Below are 2,592 nucleotides of genomic sequence, written 5' to 3' on the forward strand. Positions count from 1 at the left end.
AAAAAAAAAAAAAAAAAAAGACCATCATCTTGGGCATCAGCCTGCCTGAATTAAAGCCCTAGCTCTGCCACTTTCTGAGTAGCTGTGGAAAATCAAGTAGTTAAGCTATGGCTGGGCCTGGTGGCTCAATGCCTGTAATCCCAGCAATTTGGGAGGTCGAGGCAGGGGGACTGCTTGAGACCAGAAGTTCAAGACCAGCCTGGATAATACAGGGAGAGCCTGTCTCTATAAAAAATAAAAATAAAAAATTAGCCGGGTATGGTGCTGTACGCCTGTGGTCTCAGCTATTTGGGAGGCTAAGATGGCAGGATCACTTGAGCCCAGGAGGTTGAGACTGCAGTGAGCTGTGATCACACCACTGCACTCCACCTGGGTGAGTGTGACCCTGTCTCTAAAAAAATACATGTATACATACATACATACATACATCAAGCTTCAGTTTCCTCATCTGTAAAATGGGGATTAAACAGTATCTGCTTAGTAGGTTACAAGGACTCAATTAGTTAACATGTAAAACACTTAGCATGCGATGTAAAACCAGAATGCATTTAATAAATGTTAGCCATCATGATAAATATTTTTAAATACAAAATTGCAGCCAGGTGTGGTGGATCATGCCTGTAATCCCAGCACTTTGGGAGGCCGAGGCAGGCAGGTCAGGAGTTTGAGACCAGCCTGGCCAACATGGTGAAAACCCATCTCTACTAAAAATACAAAATTAGCCGGGCTTGGTGGCGGGCACCTGTAGTCCCAGCTACTCGGAAGGCTGAGGCCAGAGAATCGCTTGAACCCAGGAGGCAGAGGTTACAGTGAGCCTAGATTGTGCCATTGCACTCCAGCCTGGGTGACAAGAGCAAAACTTGGTCTCAAAAAACAAAATAAAACAAAAAACAAAACAAAGTAGTGTGCACTTATTGGCCGAACTCTTTATAATAACAGGAAATAATTTGATCACAGGACACATCTAAGAGAGTCTGTTTTAGAGACAAATTGCTCACAATCCGTACCACCCCCAGCTGAGGTAAGAGGGTGAAAGAATTTCTCTGGTTCCCTCGTAGACATCTGGAAAGAGGAAGCCCTCAAACCTGGAATGGGAGAACTGGACTTAGGGATATAATGCTTTAGTATAACTGCTTCTACCTTTCAAATGTATTTCCATTTGTCATCCCCACCAGTCCTCCTGTGATCACCATTGGGGCTGCCTATGGAAGGGGACTATCCATTATATCAGATGAGGACACTGAGGAGTTAAGTCATTTTGGTTTGTGTCATACTGCCAGCTTGTGGCTGGAAGCCATGTCTTGCCACTCCCAGCACAGGCCCTTTGCCATGCTGCCTTTGAAAACATCGGTGATTCATATGGACTCCTGAATCCCTGGGGTCTGCATCTCTCTGTACTAATGCTTTTTGGGATTCAGTCTGCAGAGGCTGGGGTTCTTTTCTATGGTGTCATGGAGAAGGGGGTGCTGGTCCTTCACTCTTAGCCCCTGCTATTTGTTGGACTCCCTTCCTCAATGCCTTCACCTGCTTCTTCTCTGGCAGTCTCAATCTCTGATGTGGAGACAATACGTAATGGCCATGATTCCGAGTTGCTGCGTAGCCTGACAGAGGAGCTCCCCCTGGAGCAGGGCTTCACCGTTGTCTTCCACGGCCGCCGCTCCAACCTGGACCTGGTGGCCAACAGTGTTGAGGAGGCCCAGATATGGATGCGAGGGCTCCACCTGTTGGTGGATCTTGTCACCAGCATGGACCATCAGGAGCGCCTGGACCAGTATCGGCAGGATGGAGTCAGGGTGGGTGAGGGATCACTCTATCCCTGAAGGAGCCAGATGCAACAGATTTGGGAAAAGTGAGAAGGGGTGCACAGCTAGGGAGGCCCAAGTGTCTAGATGGTATGGACAGGGACAGCTCAGGTCAATGTGAGACAGAATACTGAGGGAGGAATGGATGCTAGGGATGACATAGCCAGGCATGAATCAGGACCCCCAGGATTGGAGGAAGAGGCAGTGAGAGGCAGAGGAGCAAACAAGATGCTTCTCCTAAGAGCTGCACAGAAGATCCCAGTGTCATTAACCAGCATGTAGGTGGGAAGCAACCCCTTAGAAGGCTCAGTGACACAGACTCACTCCAAGTTTCCTGGATTTTTACCATTTCATTCATTTATTCATTCACGAGCTATTAGCAGAACATATCAAGCACTATGCCAGACTGTAGGGGTCTGTAGAGGTGGGGTTTCACCACATTGTCCAGGCTGGTGTCAAACTCCTGGCATCAGGTGATCTACCAGCCTCAGCTTCTCAAAGTACTTGGATTAATTACAGGTGTGAGCTACTGCACCTGGCCACACCTAGCTAATTTAATTTTTTAAAGTTTATTTTATGGGTCAGGTGCAATGGCTCACACCTGTAATCCCAGCACTTTGGGAGGCTGAGGCGGGCGAATCATGTGAGCCCAGGAGTTAGAGACTAGCCTGAGCAATGTGGCAAAATCCCGTCTCTACAAAACAAAACACAAAATTAGCCAGGTGGATTACATGCCTGTAATCCCAGCTGCTTGGGAAGCTGAGGTGGGAGGATTGCTTGAGCCCAGGCT

General features: G+C 47.8%; 1 protein-coding gene across 1 annotated transcript in view; it reads left to right on the forward strand.

Annotated features, from left to right (window-relative positions):
- PLCD4 (phospholipase C, delta 4) overlaps nucleotides 1–2,592 on the forward strand; it is a 30,129-nt gene that overhangs the window by 9,340 nt on the left and 18,197 nt on the right. The window contains exon 4 of the mRNA XM_011964600.1: nucleotides 1,543–1,771. Coding sequence (XP_011819990.1) covers nucleotides 1,543–1,771 — 229 coding nt within the window. The remainder of the gene's footprint in view (nucleotides 1–1,542; nucleotides 1,772–2,592) is intronic.

The sequence above is a fragment of the Mandrillus leucophaeus genome, unplaced genomic scaffold, assembly GCF_000951045.1.
Source record: "Mandrillus leucophaeus isolate KB7577 unplaced genomic scaffold, Mleu.le_1.0 Scaffold70, whole genome shotgun sequence".
In the NCBI taxonomy this organism is placed as follows: domain Eukaryota; kingdom Metazoa; phylum Chordata; class Mammalia; order Primates; family Cercopithecidae; genus Mandrillus; species Mandrillus leucophaeus.